The following is a 22036-nucleotide window of genomic DNA, read 5'->3' as shown; positions in this document are numbered from 1 at the left end:
TCCTTGAGAAGAGAAGGTGAATTCAGAGAGGCCGATTGCAATTACATGCAAAAAGTTGGCCAGGTTTTTGCACTGGCAGTTTTCCCTGCTATAACCATAGGTGGGCAGAGTCTCACTTTGGTTCCTAAAGGGCTATTTAGGTGCATTTCTGGGAAGTTATTAGCTCTGAGTTTATGTTGTAGTCCTGCAATAGCATGAATGCTATCTGCTTTGAATACAGCATAGGTTCCTCTCTATACATTCCCATATATATACAATCTGTTGGCTGTTGGACATGGAATCATAGAATCATTAAGGTTGGAAAGCCCAGTAAGATTCCCAAGGCCAGCCCACCCCACCATGCTCAGTGTCCCCAAATGCCACATCCCAAAAGTTCTTGAACAACCCCAGAGATGGTGACTCTTCCACTCCACTGGGCAGCCTGTGCCACTGCATTACCACTGGTTTGGAGGAGAAATTATTCCTGATATCCAACCTGTACATCGCCTGGCACAACTTAAAGCCATGACCTCTTGTGCTACAATACAATTTCAGCTGAAGCCTCCAGAAGTTATTATAATAAAAATAAAGAAGGGAGGCTAAGGCTTCAGGTAATGAGTAGCAGGATGTGGAATAATTAAGAAAGCAGTAAGGAGGGAAGCAGCAATCATGTCATTGGGTGGACTGTAGAAAACAGTTGCAGCATTAAGTCACTGTGAGTGCTTGAGCTGTGCACAGACAGCTCTGAAGTCACGTCAATTCATTTAACTCAGGTGAATAACTAGATCCCAGCTAAATTAAGAGTAAAACTGGATGTGTAAGCCATAATCATGTTGACATTGGAGTTGGGGATATGGTAGCTGTGTTGAGGGCCTTTGTTTGAAGATTTCCAGCTCTGTAGGGAAATTGCAGTTTCTTCATAGTTATTCACTGGACCATAGCTATTCTCTGACACAGGCTGCCCAGAGGGCTGTGGGTGCCCCATCCCTGAAGTTGCTCAAGGCCATGTTGGATGGGACCCTGGGCAGCCTGGGCTGGTCATCAGCAACCCTGTCCACAGCAGGGGATTGGAACGAGACCATCTTTAAAGTCCCCTCCAACCTAGGCCACTCTGATTCTATGATTTAGAGAGCCTTAAAAATAAACAAGTCATAGGAATATGATGAGAGGGACTTTCTGTGACTATTTAATACCTGCTGGTCAGGCTGCATCTATTGGATATGGTATTGATGAGTTGCAGTCTGTTTCTCCTCTTTGACAGGATGGATGGGCAGGTACTTCAGACCAAAAGTATCTCCATTACATCTATGACTAAGGATGCGTGTGGTCCCTGCAGGGAAATAATTAAAAAATAAATAAAAAATCATTAGAACTGAAAACTGCTTTGATGGTCCTGAAGTACAGACTTAAGAAGGTGTGTGACAGCAGTTTCTTTGAAAAAGTATACCAAATCATGGCAAATTTCATAGAAATTTCATAGAGTACTGTTGAGCAGAGTGCTGTGCTCTAGGAAGCTACTGTGTGCAGTCACTTTCATCCTGCAGCAGCTCAGCATCTTGCAGGACTGAACCTTAATTGCCTGGCTGCCTGGAGGATGCAGCAAGAAGAATAGCGATGTCTTGGCTGACATAAAAGGAACTGTTTGAGCAGGAGTTAAGGTCAGTAAAAGGTGACTTTTGTTTCTGTACTTCCAGACCTCCAGAGAATTTAGAAAAGTAGATCATTATTTCTTTTTCTTTTTAATTAAGAAGAAATCACTTCATTAATCAGCCTTCCTTTGGATGGTGGGATTTTTTTCCTCCTCCAGTGGTATTTATCAAGCTATATAGCATGAAATAATCCAAAAGTCACTGCAGAGAATGTGCTGAATTTATTACCAAGATTCCCTAGAGGTAAGGTGCGTCTGAGATCTATGTTTTCACAGCTTCGTATGATCTGGGATGTAGGGTCTGATACTGCATTCTGAAAAAAAAAAAAAAAAAGAAAAAAAAGAAAAATACCAAGGAGCCTTTACTGAAAATCTGCTGCTGGCAGGGATAGGGGAATGAATTGATTTAGAAGTAATTGGATAGAATTCAATTGAATTGAGTCCTAATTAAAGAAAAAAAAAAAAAAAAACCAGAAGAAAATACATTAGGACACCTCTGAGCAGTACAGATTATGAGGATTTGATTCAAGTAGAGCCCAAGGTGACTTTTCATCCTGACCTCTGCTTTTTGTTATGTTTTTGTTTGCAGTTTACTCAGTTCAGAGTGTGAAATTAAGATGCAGTTGGTAGATGCAGTTCTTTGCTTATATTCCGTTTCACTGTCTGCTTCCTAGGGCATGACTGGGTATTTGTCCTTGCATATCTTCAAAAAATCAAGAAGGATGATCCTGGGAAGCTAGTTTTGTCAGTCTCGCTTTGGGAAAATCATTGGGCATGCTCTTTTGGAAGCTGTGTCTGAATTCAGGAAGCCCCAAGTAACTTGGTTTAATTTCAGTTTTGTGCAGCCATTGGACCAGAGACCTCTCAAGGTCCTTTCTTGCCCAGCGTTTTGACTTTACCCATGTTTCTTCTGCCAGTTTCATGATTTCATGGGATTTCTTTTTCAGTTCAGAAAAAGTGTACTTTCTGTTTTATTTGAGCTACATAACAGATGGAACCTCAAAATGGCTCTTCAGATTAATAATTAACACTTTAACCTTCTACAGCAACTTCATGTGCTTCAGGAACTCAATTCTCTTTACAAGCAGGAATGAGCCAACCCTCCCAGCTTTTCTGTGAGTTATTATTCCCTGCCAGGATGATAAAGTGCAGATATGTTGAAGTTCTCCCACTTCAGGAATAGTTGCCTGGTTTCCTGAATATTTATTCTCTTTGTTTTAGTATTTAACAGAAGAGGACCAGGAACCAGATGCCCAGCAATGAACCCATCCTTCCTCCTCCTGCAGTTCCTGGGGTTACTTATGACACAGTTCCAATTCCTGCAACAAATGAGACAGTGCTCTTGCAGGAAACAGTCCTTAACTGCAAACCCTGATTCATTCTCTAGGAAGGGCCTGGAAAAAATAAAGTCAGTACAAGATCCTTTAACTATTATCTCTGATAGCATCTGCAGAGGCGGTGGGTTTGAATTAGCCATCCTCATTCCCAACATTTACCACTTGAATGCTCTCTTAATGTAGTTTAAAAACTGTAGTGTTTATTATTATATATCAAAATGCATCCTGAGTGTTGTTTTAATACAGTTTTAAGATTGCAACGTGCGCTGTAAATATCACCTTTTTACGTGCTGCCTGGCTGGCATCTTCTGTCCTGGCATTATCTGGCCCATGTCCAGCTTGGTGCATCCTGATACACAATAGAAATGTGGGATTGTTCAACCACCTCTGGTTACTTCAGGGCAGTTCACAACCTTGTGTTGTGAAGTCTGTGTTGCTGCAGAGATCATGAACCACCACAAGGTCAATTCAAATGATCCTCTGTGTGCAACTACGAGCTCCTAAAGTCAGCATGAGCCACTACAGACTTTCTTAGTGAGGAAGATGGTCTTCCTTTACAACTGTTAGGCACTCTCCACTTGTTCATGTGTTTTGACTATGGGCAGAGCCCTATTTCAGTCTTGTGTTCTCCACATTACATCAGACCACACCTGGCTGCCACCAGGCAGCAATGCTGGGGTGACCCATCCTCATATTTCCTCTGGACACCAGCCCAGAGTTGCAGCTTCCTCTAAAAATGTAGTTGGAAGCAGATTCTTCACGTTAAAAATTTGGGTGAAGTTTGGCAGTGTTACAGCTGGTGACCACTGTGATATTTGTTGATCAGTGAGCTACAGACAGGACAACTGTGTCCCTCCATTTCTGGAAACTTCAAGTTTGCATCTGGCCTAGTTTCTTCCCCACCAGCATGAAGATGCCTACCAGAGGAGGAGACAATCTCCGGCTCAGACACAGGCTTAATTCCAGGGATGGGTTGATCCTTGTATTGCATCCTCTGAGGTTCTTTCTGCTTTTCATCTGTGAAAATCAAAGTTGAGGTATAGAATCGTAGAATAATGGAATGGCTTGGGATGAAAGGGATCTTAAAGATGATCAAGTTCCAACTCTCTGCTTTGGACAGAGTCCCCAGTCACTAGATTAGGCTGCAGGTATATGCCATATGCATGTATACTTTTGATTAATATCATGCTACCCACTTGAGGAGCTTCAAATGCTTTGTAATGTCCATGAAAGTTACATCAATCATTAGAAGGACTGCACTAGAAAAGCACTGCATATTGTCCTTGTTTTGCAGACTGGGAAGCTGAGAAACAGAAAAGAGACTTTCCTTGCACTCAGACACAGATGAGTATGGATGGACTTTTGCTGCCTTGATCTCTCATTAGGTAATGAAGGTGAAACATGCTTCCCTTTTTCCTCTGCTATATATGGTTTCAGGCTGTATGCAGGAAGGGATGGTCTCGCAGTGTATTTGGGCAGCATATAGCACCAGGGGTGACCTGCTGTTTTTTCCTGTAATATGATTTAGGAAATTCTGTCTATCTGATTTTATCATCTGTAACACAGTTTCTTGTGCAGCAGTGCATCCAGTACCTTGGCTGTAAATGTTCTGAACTGTTCCAAGGAAAGCCTTGGGGGCTTTTTCAGTACTCTCTAATACATTATTGCTGTTGAGTCCAGGCTGTGACGAATGGGAAGCTTTGCCTGACTCTGCAGTTTCTCTTCCTTGCTTTGGACCTGCATACAAATGTGGAAAGTCCCTGGAGGACAGCCAGGACTGCAGCTCTCCCTCTGCTCTGAGCTGGGGTGGATAACAGCACGGTGTAAATGTCAAATGTACATTCCTTCTACTGTGTGCCTCTCCTTCCCAGGGTTTTTCTCCCCCAACTGTGAAAACAATCACTGGGAACATCATTGCCTCTGGAAGGCACCTGAGCCAGCATACATCAGTTGAAGACTCTGCCTCCACTGTTTGCTTCCTGATCCCAAATTCAGCCCCTCTTACAGGTCTGTGGCAGCCTGTTTCTTGGGGGAATTGGATTTTGTGAGCACTGGGACACCATCTTCAGCTGCTGTACCGCTCAAGGAGAAGGGGTCAAGTGTAAGGTTGTAAGAGATTTACAAGACAACTGTGCTCAAGGATGTGACAAGTCTGAAGAAGTTCTGTTTTTATGTGTTTGTTCCAGATTTGGAGCTTTGGTCTCAATCAAACATCACCCAAAAGGAAACTTTTTAGAAAACCACCACAAAAATGTCACAAGGATTATCACCTTTCTAGTGTTCCAGACAACTCCCAAGCTCTATTTCTTTGGCTTTTCTTGCAAACTTGGTCTTGAATGCTCAATAGACCTTGCCTGAACTAACCTGCTGCTCTGTTCTTTTCTTTCAGCAGGAAACAAAGATGGATAAGATACTGGAAGCTGTGGTGATGTCCTCATACCCCAACAATGTGAAGCAAGGGCTTGTGAGGCGCGTCATTGAGGCATCAAAGCAGCCCATGGACAGTGAGCAATGCTGGTCCATGCTGGAGCTGTGCACCAAGCTTTATCTCGTGGGGGACACAAAATATAAAAGAGAGATTGGGAAAGAGGTTTTGGAGGTCTATGGCCACTACCACCCAGAGGAATTTGAGGAGTTCTTCAATGTCCGCTTCCTACTGAGTCTCCTCCAGGAAGGCTATGGGCCTCTGGGAAAGAGAAGCCATTATGTACTTGATTATATCCAGTTAGGACTGCAGTTTGTCTTGGAAAGTCCATCAGCAAACAGCATTTTCAGCTTACTGAGGATCGAGGTGCTCCGGAAAGTCTGTGAGAGGCCCAGCCCCAAGCAGTGTGCAAAGATCAGCAAACTCTTAATGCAACATCCTCAGTGCATCCCCACAGGCAAACACCAGGTCCTGTTTTGTCAGCAGCTGATACGGTGCATTGGGCAGTTTCAGTGTGTCTCTGAGGGGGAAGATGACATCATGGAGTTTTTGGAGCAGGTGAACAAGGTGAGCGGTCTGCTGCAGAGGATCTGGAGGACTCAGACCTCGGCCATCCTGCCCTCGCTGAAGGAGCTGTTCACTATCATTTCTTCAACAGGTAATAATAAGAAAAAAATGAGAGTGCAAATGCAGATATTGGCTTTGATGAGGAGCAAATACTTTAATTAGTCTTGCTTGATTATGATCTTATGATCCCCCCCAGAAATGCAACCACAGCTGAAATTTCTAGTGCATCTAACTGTTACTCAGAGCCTTAGGATGAGAAATAAATATCTCCTGAAACCACACTGGATCTCTACACAGGAGTTTTTACCTGGTTTGAAATGCCATGTTGCAAAATTTGAGTGCTTGGCATTTTTCAGCATCAGCTGGGCTTAATGGAAAGAATCTTCTTTTCAGAAGGCTAGAGTGGGACCCAGAAGTTTTCAGAAATCTCTCTCTCCACTGCCTGATTCAATGGGACCTCTCAGCCTGCATGTTAGAAGAAAGTAAGAGCAAAACTAAGGACTTATTTCTCTGCAATCTAGAGGTGGGAAGCCCTGCTATCTTTCTGGAAAGTGGTTATGTCTGAAGGTGGGAGATAAGATATTAATCCGGCTTCTGACATCTTTAGATTATTGCAGAAGGGCTCAGAATGTTTTTGGAGATACCAGTGCCTTGAAAGATCAGACTCTCTGCATGTAAGTGAGCACCCAGACCCACTATTTCTAAGCCCTTGAGGAGATGGGCATTCCAGTGTTCCCTCCACGGAAACCTCATCTTTTGGAATGTGCTCCAGGCAGGCAAACCCACAGTCACATCTCATTGCAATAATTGCAGTAATTAGTATAAAGAAAGCACCCAGAGGGAATTTTAGGAATAATGTTCTTGTGTCTATGGTTCCTGGCTCCCTTTGGGCTGTATATGACATCATGCAACAGTTCATTGGCTGCCACCCAACCTCATTCTGTGCTACACTGGGACTTGGGGAATTGTCCTAGTGCTGCTGAGCACGGACTCCTTATGGCTGGTTTATGTCAGTTCCATTTATGAAGGTGGGAACGTTTTGGCTTTTACAGCTGAGAAATGACCTCATGTGCCTGGTTTCTCTGGTGACTAACATCTTCATTACTGGTACTCATCCATGTCTTGCAGAGGAGCAGGAGGTGCCATCCAATGCCTTAGCCAGCGTGGTCCAATTTGTCCCTCTGGAGCTCATGGATGGTGTCATAAGAAACCTAACCAATGATGACAGCATCACCGATGTGCAAATGATGATGGCCATTGGCAGGTAGGCTAAACTGCATTAATGAACGTCATTCTCAATCTGGAGAAAAAAACTGTTCCAAAGCTGCATTGGGTTCCTATGCATAGTTTTATCCCCAGATTGTAGCGAAAGCCATTTTGGCTGGTGTTGTCTTGCAAGGTGTAGAGAAAAGGGGAATTCCAGGATCCTTTCTTCCATCCCTGAGGGCTTGGAGAACTAGAATTACTGATGATGATAATGATGATGATAATGATGACAATGACATCTGGTTTGATTTGGTTTCTTTTTTTGTAGTAATAAGTGGTGTTATGGGATATCTAACGTGAGATACTTTGAACACAACTGATTTTTTTTCTCCAAAGGATATCAAGGGCTTTTCTTCACAAAGTGTCCTTTAAATAATTTTTTATTGGCCCCTGTATCCCTTCAGAGGGACATTGCCCTAAATCGTTAGCCACAGCTAAAAGATCTGCAGAAACTTTTTAATGTTCAACTGTCTCAATGAGCACACCTTGACCTCCATCAGATGGGTGCAGTGCTGCTGCTCTGCATCCTGGTGCTGTGTGATTTTTATCCTCTGTACAAGAAGAGCTGATGGTGACATCAAGGCATGATGACGAAGCAGTGGGTGAAATATCACTTGTCATGCTGGACTTGGTTCTCACAGAGCCAGGGCCCTGATCTTCCTTGCACATCTCTGTCCAAATCCTACAGCTTCGCTTCGCCCCAGTATATTGCTCCACATTTGGCTAAGAGCATCTCCAATCCCTGCTTTCCTCCACAAGAGGTCTCCACTTAAGTGGGTGATGTTGACATGCACTTAGCCCAGGGGAGGTGGAAATATCTTTTTCTCACTGTTCCTACTAGGATTGTTCCCCCTCAAGTAGGTTTCATGACAGAAGCCCACATTATTCCCAGTGGGAACTTGATGCACAAAGAAAGGGATCTCTGATTTGCATGGTTTTCACAGGATCCAGAGCAAGCCAGGACAAATGTTAAAGTTACCGGTTCCGTTCTCAACCTTCTCCATCTTTTTCTCCTTCTGGGATATGGTTCCCAGATGCAACTGTGAACTCCAGGCAATAAATCCTCTAAGAGCACTAGTGTCTAAATATAGTGCTTGCAAAATCAATTGCATCATTCCTTAAAAAATTCTTTGTCATGCCGAAGGATGAGTAAACGATTACTCAGCCAAAATCTGTAAGCAGAGTATGCACAATGTAATTAAGATCACTTAGGAGGAATGCAGAAGTTTTGGTGGCGTGTTTATAGCCAGTAAATGCCCCAGAAAAATGCACCACGGTTGGCCTTTGGATGAGTGCATGCTGCATAAATAGAAAAATAAAGAAAAATGTACAGGTTGAAAGGGTCTTTTTGGTCAGGATCCCTAGAAGAGCAGACACATGCAGTAGTTTTTCTTCCAAATATTGAATTTGGGATTTCATGGCAGGGGAATGGACTGGACGTGGGGTGGAGCTTGTGATCAGGCATTTAGAGAGCAAATAGTGGTTAAAAAAAAAGCAAGCCTGGCATCTGCTGGTGTAGATGCACATCACAATCTCTAAGTATCCTTTGTCATAGCTCAGGTAGAGCCTATTAATATGTATCCATGACTTCAGAAGTACTGATTTGTATTTTTACTTGTATTTTTCTTTTTTTTTCCCACTTATGGCGCGTGTGTTTCAAAGGGCCCAACTTCAGCTGCATAGAGCTTCTATCACAAAAAAATGCAAGCACTTGCTATCTCTAGAAATCAGAATTTGAATTTAAAAGCTGAGCATGCCACGTCAATGGCTCCTTTGGAAAACTAAGGCCCTGGTTCATAAAATGTTTGTGAATCTTGCAATGTGGAAAGTGCAATGTGAATTTAAAAAGCTGTTTGTTCCCACTGGCTGCTAATGGGGCAGGGCTGTAATTTGGCCATTAATGTTGGTAAAAAATAGCTTATAGTGGACAAGGTTATTTTATGTCGGTGTGAAAAGAGATAGATGAAGGAAAGCCTTTAGATCCCTGAATCCATCTTCCTGCTTTATAGATATTGATATTACATCCCTTTCATGAGTGCTCAACCATAATCTTCAAAGCAAGAAGGGTTTTTGCTCCCACTGCTTTCTTTCAATAGCTGCTCCACCATTTGATTGCTTTAATGGTTTAGATTTCTCTTCTAATAGGCAGCTTATATTTATTTTTGGTATTCTTATAGCTCTTTTGATTTTATGCCAGCATAAATAGCTGCAGTGTCTCTTTTCCTTCCCTGGTGTTTATTTGTTCAGTGTATGCTCAGAGAGCTGCCCCATCCCCTCTCTGCTTTCCAATGGCTATGCTGAATGAGCCATATTATTTCAAGCTTTTCTCTCAGGAGAGAGAAAAGGAGAGGAACCTCTCAGGAGAGGTTCTTTGTTTTCTTGACCAGATCAACAGTTTTTTCAACACCTGTTCCCACTTCAGTTCATTGGTTTTGGATATGGATGTTGAATTTTGTGCACCATGTTCCTGTGAGGTTCACCCTGGCTTTAGATGGTGGCTCGAGAGATTATCAAATATCTGACTTCTCTTCTTCAAGCTGATGAATTTCCATCAACAGCCATTTCTTGTTATTTCCTTCTCATGTGCCTTGCCTTTGTTTTGAATGAAAGCATTTCATCCTTGTTCTGTATCTCTAATCCTTGGGGTCTACCTCGTGATGCTTTGATCCTCCTGTGTTGATGATGCCTCCCAGCTTTGCGTCATCACAAGTTTCACCACCACATTCAGGATGTTTATGCCAACACCATTAGGTCCTGAAGTACACTGCTTGTTCTGTATCCCTGCAGATACAGTCAGATATGAGCTTATATTCTTTGACTAGAAAATTAGATATCCCGGCAAATCTTACTTTTGCCATCTCAGTAAACCCCTGTGGCCCTTCTTCCCACTCACTCCCTCATTGCTTATCTTAATTACTGGAACTCTCTTCCTATTCTTCCCACACAGAGCACTACTTCAGTGTTAACAGAGTCATGAAAACCACTAGAGTTGAATTTTACTTGATAAACAACCAGCTCATCTTGGTAGTGTATGAGCTCTTCATGTTTCTCTTTCACATCATCTCTCATTGCTCCTGTTTCCATTACTCCTGTTTCTTTTCTCTGCCTTCTCCTTGTTGCTGACCAGTTCCTTCATCTTGCTGAAAACAAGAGGATGCATTTAGTTTGCAAGTTGCATCTAAAGGCCATGTGATATCTTCAATCACCATCACATCCCCCATGCACAGTGTCTACATATCTATCCTTATTCTACTCTGATGCAACTGTCTGCAGAAGTTTTTCTGGTATTTGTTTTATGATCCATCTTCGCTTGATTTTTGTTATTTCTCAATATCCCAACATATTTTGCTCTTCAAGCTTTATTTATTTCTTTTTTTCCCCAATTTATTGTAGATTTGATTTATTCTTGCTCTTTGCCTTGGTTGGTTATTTATCCACAGTTGCCTTTATGTATTATTGCACAAGATGCAGGCTTGTAAACAAACGAGACTGATTGGGTAAGAAGGCTGGATTGGTATCTTCAAACAAAAGGTACTGGAATGAAAATGATTAGCAAAGTTTGACCTTTGAAGCTCCCAAGCCTTGATTACCTTGAGGTTCTGCTTAGCATTTAATTCAAACATGATTTTAAAAGATGTTTAAATAAATACTTAACCTGTCATCACTCAGTGATACCATTTTTTTACAAGTGCCTCTTCTATAAACCATTGCAGAAACTTGACATCTTGTTGGCTGAGTGGCTGTAGTAGTTGATTAACTATTCTATTCAGTAGTACCTGATTTCTATGAGGCTATTTTCTTTCTTTAATGTGATTTGGGGAATGAATGTTTCCTGTACAGGGAAGATAAAGATCCAGATCCCATTTGCTATCTAACAGCACCGACTCCTTAGATTTGCATTATGGTTCTTGAAAAAAGGAGACTGACCTTCTAGAGAATACTGTGAAAGATGTATTAGAAAATCCTTCTCTGTATCCCTCATGACCAGGCTTCCAGTTTCCTTCCAGAGAGGGTCCACATCCTCCCTGACCTTCTTTTTACCACTGATATATCTATAGAATTTCTTCTTGTTCCCCATTATGTCCCTGGCTAGATTTAATTCTGTCTCTTAGCTTTCCTAACCTGATCCCTGGCTGCTTGGACTTTGTAGTCCTCCCAGGTCTGGTAACCTGTCTGTGCTTCCACTCCCTATAGACTTTCTTTTTGCGCTTCACTAAGTCCAGGAGCTCCTTGTTGATCCACAGAGATCTCCTGGCATTCTTGTCTGCCTTGCTTTTTCTTGGGATGCACCGCCTTCTGGGATTGGATGGGATGGTTTTTGAATATCAGCCAGCTTTCTTGGGCCCCTCTTCCCTCCAGGGCTTTCTCACATGTCATCCTGCCAAGCAGTCCCCTGAAGTCTCAAAGTTCAAAGTCTGCTCTCTAAACGCCATATGTGCATCCTATTTCTTACTTGGCCATCCCATTGACTGGTAGGAACTTGGAGAAAATTTAACCCAAAGTGGAGTTTAACTTTCACAATATGTGCATTACATTTGCTTCAAGAGTTTGATTTTCATTTCAGGATGATCGACTGGGTGTCATGGCCCCTGGGGAAGAACATAGACAAGTGGATCATTGCTCTGCTGAAGGGTTTGGCTGCAGTGAAAAAGTTCAGCATCTTGATTGAAGTTACTCTTTCAAAAATTGAAAAGGTCAGTGGGCATCTTAAATATGACTGCAAAACACAAACTTCTTGCACCTGGGCTACCTTTCTGCCCTTCAATTTAATAAGGGTGAGATACAACTTCAGATGTATACGAAAGACTGTGCTATACCAAGGAGTTTTGCAGGAACCATCATGCCCACTGCACACTGTGTATGCTGTATTACTGTGTACAGGGTAGTGGGCTACTACCAGTTTTGCATCTAGGAATGATGTTTTCCAGTAATGCCCATTTTAGCCATTTAGTGTAGCTCCTAATAAAGGGAGCTGGGTACTAGGAGTCAAGCTGGTTCTTGCTTGAGTGTGTTGCATAAGGATTTTGGGTCCTGCAGCAACTGAAAGCCCAATCCAATGTCATTTAGAGCTTGGTTTGCAGAGGCACTGATATCTTAAAAACTATGAAATATAACAAACCAAAGATTTTAAAGCCAATCAAACATGGAGATCTTGTACAACACATTGTTGAGAATGTAAAACACTCTCCCTCAAATGTGCCTAGGTCGGTGCTGGTTGACACCACCTTATAGGTTAACGATCCATACAGTCACAGGGCAGTTTTAAAGCCTGTGCCCTGGCCTTATTTAATTTAGCAGCACAGACAAGGCCTCACTCCCATTGCTAACCCCTGCTTTGACAATGAGTACTTGCTACTGTCTGAAAGCCGTGTGATCAAATTGGTGGCCACTTCAAAAATATTCTCCAATTTATGGTTCCACGGTTCCTTCCTTTATAAGATGGTCATAAGGCCTGACTGAGTCTCTCCAGTGGAAGTCACCATGGAAATTATCAATACCATAATTGTCTGTAGCAGAACATTATTAGTAACTGAATTTGCACCTGTGATCCCTCTTGTGCATCAAGCAGTGAGAGGGTCACTGAATTTCTTCAACTTCTCTTTATCTTTCCTTTCATTGTTAAAGGATAGGAAAAGAACAGCACTTAAAATGCTGCGTGATTGCTGGAAAACCTCAGAAGAAGGGTCTGAAAGCAGTACAGAGCACTGTTATTTTCTGTAGAGTTCTCTAGATTGGGACAAATGTCATTACTTAGCCTTTGAAAGCACTGAAAGGCCTTTGCTTCCTATCCCTTTGCTTTGGAAGGTTGGTGTTAAGATTTCAAATATAACAATAAACAGAAGAAGCTCATAATAGAAAATGTGGCTGCCATTCTTGTGAGGCCTCTTCTATCAAGAAGAGTAGAGGTATTTTACAACAGCCCAAAGCCCTATGCCTCACTGTGCAGGTCTGAAAGAGTGAGGACAACCCACATGGTGTTTTTATGGTGCTTCAAGGCCACACATCTCTGGACAGGAGATGTGTCTGGAGGCCTCTTCAGGCTGCATGCTTTGACATCCAGATAAGTGTAGGAACACACCAGTAGATGTAGTAGATGCCCGGGGCCTCCATTTCCTGATAGGCCCTTCAAATGCATGTTGTGATGCCATCCTGCCTTCTCATTTGCTTTTCTCTCTCCACCAGGTCTTCTCCAAGCTGCTGTACCCCATTGTAAGAGAGGGGGCTTTGTCTGTCCTACAGTACATGCTCTTGAGTTTCCAGCACTCCCATGAAGCATTTCACTTGGTAAGGATACATTGAACCCTTGGATGAACTCATTGCCCTAAGTTGTAGGACAACATGGCTGGGAGGGAGCCTAAGACGCTGAATAATGCTGTTGAATAGTGAATATTTCCCACTTTTCTGCATACTGCATATTTCACTCTCTTCTGCAGCCCAACCAACTTTTTGGGCCCTATGAAGCTGCTGTTGTAGAAGCAACTCCTACCAATATGTGCCACCCATGTGCCACCATTTATTGAAGTCCTGAAGCACCTTCCCAAGCACCACACACCATCAATGTAGTAAGACTTGAAGACAGGATCAGAACACTTCTAATCAGGAATTCCCCACTGTTCAAAGGCACAAAAAACCCAAACAAGCCCCATTTTCAGCAACAGTAATAGCAACCAACAAAAACCCCTAAACCACATACTCAGTAGCCACTTCTAGCAGCATTTTAATCTCTTTTCATTTCCACAATGATACTTCATATATATGTATATATATTTACTGTTATATGTAGAGTAATGTTTCTGTTTTTCCAGTCACCAGGGATTTCACCAGACTGCCATGATTTTTGAAATATGTTGGAGAGTGGCTTGGCAACCACATCAGCCATCTCTTTCAGAACCTTAGGATAGATATCATTCAGCCCCATGTACTTATACATGTTCAATTTCACGAGAAGGATTCGGACTTGTTCCACTGTTAAAATGAGACAAAAATGAGTGCACTAAGGATTCTGAGCCTTCAGTCCAGAACTGTTCTGGAGTAAAATTAAGCACAGCAGAAACACGATAAATGCAGTGTAATTTCAGAGTTACTCCAGTGCATCTGCTACACTGGAATCATGTTTTCAATTTTCTGTGTGGCTCTGGGGTCAGCAGAGGGTGCCCGTGAGCAATTTATCATTCTCCTTTTGGTCTGCTCATGTTTAAGTTTTCTAGATGACTGCAAAGTAACAAATGTGCTTTTTATGGGCCTTTCACTACCCATCCAACTCACACATAATGAATACATCCACTGTTGATTGGTGGATGGTTGGACTGGATGATTTTGGAGATCTTTTCCAACTTTGGTGATTTGGTGATTCTGTGATACCAGTTCCAGTTTATTTTATGCAGCATGGAATAAAATACAGTGTACCAGATAGCACTTTTTGTATATTAGTTCACCTGTTCTGTTGGTTTGAATTCCTGAACTCAGTATTCAGCATATAACAATCCTTTCCAGTGTATGTTTTAGCAGATATTGATCTTCACAAAGAATTGAAATGACAGCACAAACTTGCAGGTGCTGTACAGTATGAAAACCCTCTACTGGTAGCCCTGAATTTGCACTGCTAAATTTGATGGAAGATTTGCTGTTCAGTTCGTAGGGTGAATGATGAAGTCTGGCACGGGATTGAAGTCAGCTTCTGTTGACTGTCCTTTCTGCCTGGATCGGAATGTCATTCTGTTAAAGCTTTGTGAATTACTTTGAACTCTCCTTTTCCAGCTGCTCCCTCACATCCCCAGGCTGGTGGCCTCGCTGAAGAAGGAGGATTCCAACTCTGCCACCAGCTCCCTGGAGCAGCTGGCTGAGCTCATCCACTGCATGTTCTTCCGCTTCTCAGGATATCCAGATCTCTATGAACCAGTGTTGGAAGCTATAAAAGTAAGCTATTTGCTTCTTGGCTTTTTTTCTGTACTACATATGCAATCATAGAATCAATTGAGTTGAAAGGGACTTTTCAGATGCCATCTGGTCCAATTCCCTTGCAATGAACAGGGATGCCTACACCTTGATCAGATGCTCAGAGCGCATCCGGCCTGATCTTGAATGTCTCCAGGGATGGAGCACCACCACCTCCCTGGACAACCTGCTCCAGTACTTCACTACCCTTATATAAAAAACTTTTTTTCCTTAAATCCAGTGTAAATCTCCCTTCTTTTAGTTGAAACCATTTCTTCTTTTCCTGTCCTGTCTGCTTCTTTCTTACAGCCTGCCCTATATAAATGACATCTCAATTTGCAGCATAATGCACAGGGGCTGTTTTACTGGTAGAAATGTTCTAACCTCAATGCTTCAAACTGTGGCAGAAGAAAGTGTTTACAGTTCTGAATTTGAGCCCCATGTAGGCTAGTTGGCTGCATTTTGGGAAGAGACTTCTCTTATGGTAGGCCTGCAGAAGTCCTTATCTTGACCATGGGTTTTATCTGTAGTTTTCCTCTTAGGTGCCTCTAAAATAGTAATAAATAGTAACACCACTAGTTAAATAACACATTCATGTGAAGAGCATGAGGACAAGCTGTGCCACGAACATGCACACGTCTTGCAGAGGAGTTCTGCATTTGCCCATCAGAAAGATAACGATAAGATAGTGTCGATGATCTCTCTTTCCAAGGCTCTTCCAATTCCAAACGAAGACCGGATTAAACATCTCTTGGGACAAAATGCTTGGACCTCCCAGAAGAATGAGCTGGCCTGCTTCTACCCACGCCTGGCCTCCAAATCAGAGACAGGGAAGATTGGATTAATTAACTTGGGAAACACTTGCTACATGAACAGTGTCATCCAGTCTCTTTTCATGGCTTCAGAGTGAGTTGTTGCTCCCTTGTTCCCACTTGGGGCTGCTTTTTGCACTGGCATCGTGCTGTCCACACTGACTGTCCATCTTGTTTTGCATCTCTTCTTGTCTTTTGCAGCTTTCGGCATTCCGTATTGAATTTAACTGAGGGCATCTCCCAGCCCCTGATGACAAAACTCCAGTGGCTCTTTGCATTTTTGGAGCACAGTCAGGTAATTATTTTGTGTTCTAGTTACTTGCTTAGACTGTCAGCTGTGGAACGGCTCGTCTCCAAGTAGCTTCCTGCCAACTCCAGTGTGCTGATAAAGAGTTGTGGATCTGGGTGCGTGTTTGTAATGGGACCAGTTTTGTTGACAGGAAAGAGGCTAACTTTGGGGGTGGAGGAGGCAAAGTGAGTCTGGAGCTCCTGTCATCTGTGAAAGTGAGCTGTGTTCACACCAGGCTGCCTCTGGCCGTCCTGGCTTTGACGGATGCAATAACTGATAGTTTTGACAATGAAATCCATTTGGTAGTAGTTTGTATGCGTGGCCAACTGAAAAGCCTGTTGGTGTAAAGCAGCACTTTTTGTTTCTTGCTGTGCAGCAAGGAAGAAGACTGGAGCAAGCTGTTTGTCCCCTTGCCTCACTGCAAACTGCAGTCAGTCAGTAGAAAATGCCTTCAAATTAGCTTTGGCAGACCAAAAAAACAAAGACCAAAAACTACAGCAGCAACAAACCTTTGGATTCCAGATGTTATGAATCTTTTGTATCTGAGGGAAAGTAAAAAAAAGGAACCCACCAACAAATTAATTATGAGTGCTTTCTTCACCAACCTGAAATTTAACAAGTGACTCCAGGTGGGTCATATCTGGGCCCATTTGTGAAAACACCCGTCTGTCCCCCAGAGACACAGTTTTGAACTTTCACTTGCTGTGGATCCATTTCCCTGTAGCTCTCCATTTCCCAAGACTTGACTGACAGCTCTGGCTTGTTACATTGTGATCAATCAATTCTGTGATTCTGTGATGCTACAGCATTAGAGATCCATTACAGATCACTTGCATAGAATCATAGAATCACAGAATCACCAAGGTTGAAAAAGGCCCACAGTATCACCCAGTCCAACCATCCACTAATCACCAGTTGTTCTCACTAAACCATGTCCCTCAACACAATGTCCAAACGTTCCTTGAACAGGGGGTAATATAGAGAACATCTGACATCTGGCTATAAAAGAGCCTGTTTCTTGAAAGCAGGATATGGTGTGTTTGATGTGCATTAGCATACTTGCTTGTTGTGTAGCTTGTAGTTAATAATTTCCCAGTAACTTCCTGTAATCCTTCTGGTTATTTTTCTTTTGGGCCAGTACTTAAAGTCATTTCTTCAGCCAATGATGGGTCTTTCAGCATATTAATTAGACAACAATTGCCTAATGGCACTGATTACGTTATCCAGTAAGGCAGATGACCTGCCTGCAGCGATCAGAAGGATGGGTGGAAGTTTAGTGGATTTTTTCTTTTTAACTGGTCTCGGTATCACATTAAGGATCAAATTAAGTTCAGGCTGAATTAAGTAGAAGTCTGTGGGTCAGGAACACAAACCATTTTGAAACTGAATGAAGAAATGAATGCATAGGTAGTTCATATGAGTACCTAAGTGATAGGCATTGGTAAAAGTAAGCGTATAGAAGCTCTCATCCTCATGACAGTCCAGCAAAAGGATGTTCAGCAGGGCGAAGTTCATCCTCCCAGTGCTGGATGCAGCAAACTAAGCAGGTCTTCTCCTGTATGAAGTGAGATCCAGTGATTAAATGTGTTTTTCCCTCTTGGTTCCAGCGACCTGCCATCTCACCTGAGAGCTTCCTCTCTGCCTCCTGGCCACCCTGGTTTACTCCTGGTGCTCAGCAGGACTGCTCGGAGTATCTCAAGTACCTCCTGGATCGGTATGTGGCAAGCACTCCAATTGTGGAGCCCAGACATGATGAGGCCCCAAGACGTAGTGTAATATGAAGCACTGACTTCCATGGAAGTGGTGCAAGTGGCTGAGATCTGAGAGATTTGGTGTAAAAGATGGTAAAATGAGTCTGGGGCTTCTTAATAGAACTCTGTACTGAGCTGGGGGTAAGAAATGGATTCAGCATGAAAATTTCTGAAATTGCACAAAGATCAGAGGAGAAGTGTTTGCCTGACAAGCCTCCTCTTTAAAATGTTGATTTTGCCTTTCTTTCACCTAAAAATCCCAAATCCCCAGTGTCCTGGTGATGCCCCTGGAAGTGGGCTCAATGCACATTGACCATCTCTGCTTTCTGCAACACCACACTTGGCATCAGACCCCTGTGCACAGACAGGTTATCACACGTTAACTGCGACGAGCGGAGAACAGATACCATTCTGTAGAAACTCGTTCTTTGGGTTTTATTGCTCTATGTTGCCATCTTTTTTCTTCTGCCAAAGATTACATGAAGAAGAAAAAATTGGAAAGAGGATCTACCAGAAGCTCAAGGAGTCCAGCTTGATGTCTCAAGCCACGGAGCACCATTCCTTAAACAAGACATTGATCGAGAAGATGTTTGGGGGGAAAATGATGACCAAGATTCGTTGCTTGAAATGTTTGAACATCTCCTCTAGAGAAGAAGCCTTCACAGACCTGTCGTTGGCCTTCCCCCCTCCGGATAGGCCCGTACGCAGACCAGGAAGTACCTCTGTTTTACCTGTGGCAGAAATCAGCCCACAGTTTATTGAGCCCCACAAAAACCCAAGCCAGCCAACAGGCTCTCCCTGGGTCCGGAGGAAGCCCCCTGTGCCTGGAGATCCCGCAGCCCAGCCAGTGCCGGTGGAAACACTGGGTTTTCGGGAACCCAGAGAATCAGCACATCCCCTAAGCAACAGTGCTGTCAGCGTGGATACAACCAAAGATCCTCACTTGGCTTTTGCGGAGCAGACATGCGCTCCTAAGGATTCCCGATCTGTCCCAGATTTAATCAACTATTTTCTGTCCCCAGAGAGGCTGACAGCAGAGAATCAATACCACTGCGAGCAATGTGCTTCCTTGCAGGATGCTGAGAAGGTGGCACAGCTGACAGAGGGCCCGCACTACCTCATCCTCACACTGCTGCGGTTCTCCTTCGACTCGCACACCATGAAGAGGAGGAAGATTCTGGACAATGTCTCCATCCCTGTGGTGCTTAAACTGCCCATCCTTGTCAGCTCAGAGGAAACTGAGGACGTTTGCCGGCACGGCGAGGACAGGGCTGACCTGGGCAGCACCTTTGTGTCCGCCGTGTACGATCTCTGCAGCGTGGTGGTGCATTCGGGCATCTCCTCCGAGAGCGGCCACTACTACTGCTACTCCAGAGAGTGCACTGATACCGTGCCCCGCGCACCGCCCCGGGATGGGGCACCAAAACCGGCTTCTGACAAGCAGTTGGACTTTGAAATCCCGTGGTACCTCTTCAACGACACCAGGGTTTCCTTCTCCTCCTTTGAATCAGTCAGCAATGTGACTTCTTTCTTCCCCAAGGACACTGCCTACGTGCTCTTCTACAGGCAGCGGGAGGGCAGGCCATGCTCCCCACTGCATGAGGCTGTGGCAGAAGCCAGCCACCTGCACAGTGAACTCTCCCTCAATAAGGACTTGATGGAAGCCATCTCCAAAGACAACATCCTCTACTTGCAGGTAGATCTCAGCTGTACACAGACGGCATTTTCCCACTGAGGTTGGGTGTTGAGCTTGATGCATGGCATCAGTGAGGCAGCCAACACGAGGCACAAGAGAACGACCCAGTGATGTCTGTCCTGGGCAGCTGTGCATCAGTTTTTCTCCAAGCGCTCAGGTGTGGTGAGTGGACCATGGCTGCCAGTCAGGTGCCCACCCACCTGCTCTCTCACTCCCCCTCCTTAGCAGGAGAAGGAAAATAAGATGAGAAAGCTCACGTGGATCAAGATAAGTATAGAGAGATGGCTTACTGTTTACCATCCTGGGCAAAACAAGCCTAACTCAGGGAAGATAAATTTAATTTGATGCCAGTCAGTAAGAGTAGAATGATAACTAAAAGCAAACTAAAAACTTCCTCCCCATCCACCCTCTTCTACCTTCTCCCCTCTAAGCAGAGCAGAGGAACATAGAGTGGGGGCTGAGGTCAGTCAATAACGCTTTGTCTCTGATGCTCCTGCATGGTCATTCTCTGCCCTGCTGCACCATGAACACCTCCTGCCCTCCTCCTGCTCTGACCTGGGGGGCTGCAGGGCAGCTTCTCCCCATTTTTCCTTCCCAGAAGTTTCACAGCGTTTTTTACCCGGCTCCCTCCTCTCCCAAGGTGGCTGTCAGGGGGCTGGTTTGCATCACTCGTGTGGCTAGAGAGATGTGACACTTAGATGCATCTCTCCAACCAAGTTCTAGAGATGAGTACGTGCCATAGCAGCCCCAGATTAATTTTGTGATAATTCCCAGGGGCAAATGGGACAGCACAAGGAAGGAGGGAGCAATTCCCAAGGGTCATTTCCATGCACATAACAGCAATATACTTGGTCATTTCTCCTACAGGAGCAGGAAAAAGAGGCGAGGAACAGAGCTGCCTACATTTCCACCTTGCCAAAATCCCCTCTATGGTGGAGAGACTTTGAGAGGGACAAGGACGATGACAGCTCGTCAGGAGGATGCAGTCCTGGTGGGGGTGGAAGTGGATCTGGCTCTTTTCATGGACTTGTCTTCTAGCAACTGGTATCTATCAGACAGCCTGCGTCCGTGGGGCTGACCCAAAGCTGGAGGTTCCTCTTTCTCACCTCGGTGACAGCGTGCATCTCAGGAGAGAATTTGGGGAACAATGCAATGGAAAAAGACTCAGGGGCTGATTTGGAGTCTGTTATTGGCACCTGGAGGTTTCTACTGCTTTCTATGCACTTAACGCCTTAAATTAACCCCTGCAGCTAAGCACTTGAGAGCCAAGCATCCACTGACAGCTTGGAGAAGTGCCCTTCTGCTTCAGCGTAGCACTGTTTTGCCTGCTGCCACCAGCCTGGGGAAGGGATGGGGATAGGGATGAGGATGGATGCAGCAATGCCTGGGGGATGGACACCGCTCCCACGCATGCCATCTGCAGTCCTTCCTGCGGCACTGAATTCTGGGGGACCTTTCCTGGGTTGTTTTATTTTAATGTGCTTTTGCCAGCCCACTTTAAGGTGCATCTAATGGTGGGAAAAGGCTGAATAAGGCCCAGCAACCAACATTGCAATGCCAGCATTCCAAGGTGGTGAGTCTGCAAGCTTGTTTGGCAGCACTGAGCGGTAGCAGGTTGACCTGGACAATGCTGAGGGTCACAAATTGCCCCCAGCTACAAGAGACCGAGCAGCTCTGGTTGGTTCTTTTGGGCTCCATTGGGCCCTTGTGTCACTGGTGACCTCTGGATTCTGTAGAAGGCAGACCCAGCTGTTTATCCAGATGTGTCTTTAGGACTTGGTTACTTTGGTATTTCCTGGTTTCTGGTCAGATCTGCCAGACTAGACAACTGGGCATTCTTTTAGGATGCCCTGAGCTAAGACCCCTAAGCCCACCAGCTATTTCTTAAAATATTGATTTGCTAGGAAAATAACCCAACCAGATGCACTGTACGCACCCTATATAAGTGCAGAGCTTTCTACATAATCAGTCACAGAACAGGGGCTGATTTTGGTGGCAGGAGCCAACGCAAGCCCTGGGCATTGTGTCTGTAGGATCGTAGCTCCGGCCCACAATGCCCCCCACCCACTGTCCCAACCTGCTTCTTACTTGCATTTCTAGTAAAGGTTGCTTGAACTCAAGCGGCAGAAGCGTGTGCCTTCGGTGCTGTGTGTGGGGCCTAATCTTGACTGTGGGGTGTCAGGGGGGAACACTGTATTGCTGTAGAGGAGAAGACAAAGCACAGGCATTGCTACAGGGGATGCAAGCAAAGGATCAATCTCTTGGTGTATACCCTTAAATTTTCTTTTATTTTCATCCCTGCATATAAATAAAGGAAATCAATTCAGTATA

The 22036-nt window shown here is 44.1% G+C and overlaps 1 protein-coding gene across 3 annotated transcripts in view; it reads left to right on the top strand.

Moving 5' to 3' along the window:
* Window positions 1-22036, top strand: part of LOC100542160 (ubiquitin carboxyl-terminal hydrolase 35) — a 25864-nt gene extending 3828 nt beyond the window's left edge. Inside the window, exons 2-12 of one of the 3 annotated variants that reach the window (XM_085216468.1) lie at window positions 4259-4349; window positions 5354-6047; window positions 7085-7220; window positions 11787-11916; window positions 13406-13507; window positions 14981-15139; window positions 15870-16063; window positions 16171-16264; window positions 17866-17972; window positions 18484-19705; window positions 20573-22036. In XM_085216468.1, the coding sequence (XP_085072594.1) occupies window positions 5366-6047; window positions 7085-7220; window positions 11787-11916; window positions 13406-13507; window positions 14981-15139; window positions 15870-16063; window positions 16171-16264; window positions 17866-17972; window positions 18484-19705; window positions 20573-20743 (2997 nt within the window). In that variant the 5' untranslated portion in view covers window positions 4259-4349; window positions 5354-5365 and the 3' untranslated portion in view covers window positions 20744-22036. The remainder of the gene's footprint in view (window positions 1-4258; window positions 4350-5353; window positions 6048-7084; window positions 7221-11786; window positions 11917-13405; window positions 13508-14980; window positions 15140-15869; window positions 16064-16170; window positions 16265-17865; window positions 17973-18483; window positions 19706-20572) is intronic. The other 2 variants (XM_085216469.1, XM_085216470.1) reach the window with 2 other exon arrangements.

Source organism: Meleagris gallopavo, chromosome 1, assembly GCF_905368555.1.
Source record: "Meleagris gallopavo chromosome 1, MGAL_WU_HG_1.1, whole genome shotgun sequence".
Classification (NCBI taxonomy): Eukaryota; Metazoa; Chordata; class Aves; order Galliformes; family Phasianidae; genus Meleagris; species Meleagris gallopavo.
Note: the sequence above shows the minus strand (reverse complement) of the source record. Positions and strands in the feature narration are given on the sequence as shown.